The sequence below is a fragment of the Zea mays genome, chromosome 8 (assembly GCF_902167145.1).
Source record: "Zea mays cultivar B73 chromosome 8, Zm-B73-REFERENCE-NAM-5.0, whole genome shotgun sequence".
Lineage (NCBI taxonomy): Eukaryota > Viridiplantae > Streptophyta > Magnoliopsida > Poales > Poaceae > Zea > Zea mays.
In genome coordinates this window covers 159208993-159211292 of record NC_050103.1, presented here as the reverse complement: position 1 = coordinate 159211292, position 2300 = coordinate 159208993, and the positions used below count along the sequence as shown (strand labels likewise).

General features: G+C 49.8%; 1 protein-coding gene across 1 annotated transcript; it reads right to left on the bottom strand.

Annotated features, from left to right (window-relative positions):
- Positions 1-328: 328 nt before the first annotated feature.
- LOC103637427 (uncharacterized) lies at positions 329-1868 on the bottom strand. The gene is made up of 3 exons (XM_008659625.2): positions 1778-1868; positions 858-1196; positions 329-685 (listed from the first exon to the last, which is right to left on the bottom strand). The coding sequence occupies exons 1-3, from the start codon at positions 1866-1868 to the stop codon at positions 612-614; spliced, it is 504 nt and encodes a 167-aa protein (XP_008657847.1). The 3' UTR covers positions 329-611.
- Between the last annotated feature and the right edge of the window lie 432 nt (positions 1869-2300).

The following is a 2300-nucleotide window of genomic DNA, read 5'->3' as shown; positions in this document are numbered from 1 at the left end:
AACTAGAACTATGCTACATCTACTCCTAGAGCAGGAAAAGTAAATAAGGTAATTGGTTCGATTGGAATGTGTTCGAGGGTTCTCAATCGGCCGTACCCTTTATATTTATAGGGGAGGAGGTCTGGACCTTTTCTTAAGAGATAACCAACAAACTCACACGTGATTAGATGGATAATCACGCACGAGGTAAGGATAAACATCCGAGTTAATTTAATCTCGGAACACGCGGACCGTCCGGGCCCACGGGCCGGACCGTCCGCTCATTTTGGTGTCCAACACAGTGAAACAGATCCTCAAGTCCACCAAATATATACACATATATATATACGCGATTTGCAATTTGCACAGAAATTACAAAGAGCTGAGGGGAACAAAACACGGGAATGGACAGATCGAGCACGACGTTTGTGATAAGTTGTTTTGATTCAAACCCTGAACCGTCGAATGCTAAGGGACGCTCACATTTTTCGGAGACCGCCTTATTTTGCGACATTGTTAGTAGCATTCGCACGGGGCCGGCCGACAAACTCTCTAACATAATCAAAGAATGATACACGAACTGATGAAATCGTTCAGCTGCATGCAGGCACCGGTTCCTTGACGGACGACGATCAGCGGAAGAGGCACACGGCGAAGACCGCCGCGAGGACGAGGAAGTGGGCTATCCCTTGGTCGACGGCCATTCCTGACAAGTAAAAGGAAGAAAAATAAGAAGAAGGAACCATCACACACTCCCATCAACTAGGCCGGCCGGTCAGTACTGCAACATTGCTTCGACAAGCACAACCGCGGCACACAAATTAAACGATAAGCCTTTCAAACGCTGAAATTAAAGCCGGATGCACACTGACGACGACCTTCCATGGCGAACCTGCCGGCGGCCGGCATGGTGGGCGGCGAGGCGGCGGCCGCGGCGCCCAGGCACAGCAGCGCGGCGCCTAGGACGGACGCGAGAGCAAGAGGTTGTGGCCAGCCTCTTCTGACTATCTCGTGTCGGTGTCCAGTTGTTCCTTGGCTGCGTGCTGCCTGCCGCACCCCGCCGCAAGATTTTGCAAGGCAGGTGCAGCGGCGGCGGGGATGTGTCAGACTGTCGGAGTTTCGAGTGCGTGTGCGTCGTCCATCAGGGTCGGCACCAGCCGAATTTGAATCAGGTGTTGAGTTAGGCGGGTCAAAACAATCAAATTGCTTGTCCCATGCTGAAAATCCAAATTACAAAAAAAAAAATCCTGGAACAAGCAAGATCCGCGGCCAGCGTCCGCTAGGTAAAGCCCATTTGTGCCAAAAAAAATACAAAAGGCGGAGTCCCAGGCCGCAGATAGCAGCCCACAAGCCCACCCATCCTTCCACGGCCCACGCAGTGCACGCTAGTGCCTAGTAATAATCAACAAATAACGATGTAGGTTAAGGTCAGCGAGCGAGGCGTAATCATGGCCGGAAACCGCGATGCGTGATTCGCTGCCCGAAAAAGCGGAACCGTAACGGAGGCAGGTGGTGGGGAGGGCACATCCATCCAAATCCAACCAACCCAATCCAAGCCACAACTCCAGTCCGGGAGCCGGTGGTCACACACACACACGACGAGTACACGAGAGCGTGGATCGGGTCTCGCCATCATCAATCATCATCATCATGGTTGCATTCAAAGTGTAACGGGGGGAAGCCCCACGGTTCCATGCGTACGCGCCCGCCACAATTATTGCCCCCCATCCCGTTCTCCCTCCCTATCCGGCTCTCACGTGCGTGCGGCAGCAGGGAAAGCCCCTCGGCCCTCACCCACCAGCCCAGTCGAGCCCGGAGCCCCGCACCGGCTGTGGCAAATAGACGAGGGAAGCTGACGGCGAGAATTTATTGTCATGTATTGTGCACATTTCCGTTTATACTCCTTTGATCTCGTGTTCCTTTAATATAAATCTACATATAAGATAGTTTTGTCTGTCACATATTGACATTGACATACTGGATAGTTTTGGTAACCGTTAGGTTTATACTCCTTCGGCCTCATGTTCCTTCTCTCATAAATTATAGGACTATCTCATGTTCCCTTATCCATACAGTTAAAATAAATTTACATATATGATAGTTTTGCCCCTCCCATGTATTCATATGTTGCAAAAATTTGGATTTTTTGGTAACCGTTTGGTTTATGCCAATTTCTCGTGCATTGCAAAATGCGGAGTTTACAACTTAGCATGGTCATAAGATATTTACATAGGTGCCATGTTTAGGTACTTGAAGATTCTAGATACCATCCAGTTTATCTCAATGTTCTATCTATTGCAAAATGCTGGTCGCAATCAAGT

What these genes read in the sequence shown, in the direction of transcription:
- LOC103637427 (XM_008659625.2), bottom strand. Translation starts at nt 1,868, where the DNA reads ATGTGCACAATACATGACAATAAATTCTCGCCGTCAGCTTCCCTCGTC. An exon ending in CTCCGGGCTCGACTGGGCTG is followed by an intron (nt 1,197 to 1,777) that starts GTGGGTGAGGGC and finishes TTGGATTTTCAG; the next exon opens with CATGGGACAAGCAATTTGAT. An exon ending in CGGCAGGTTCGCCATGGAAG is followed by an intron (nt 686 to 857) that starts GTCGTCGTCAGT and finishes TTTACTTGTCAG; the next exon opens with GAATGGCCGTCGACCAAGGG.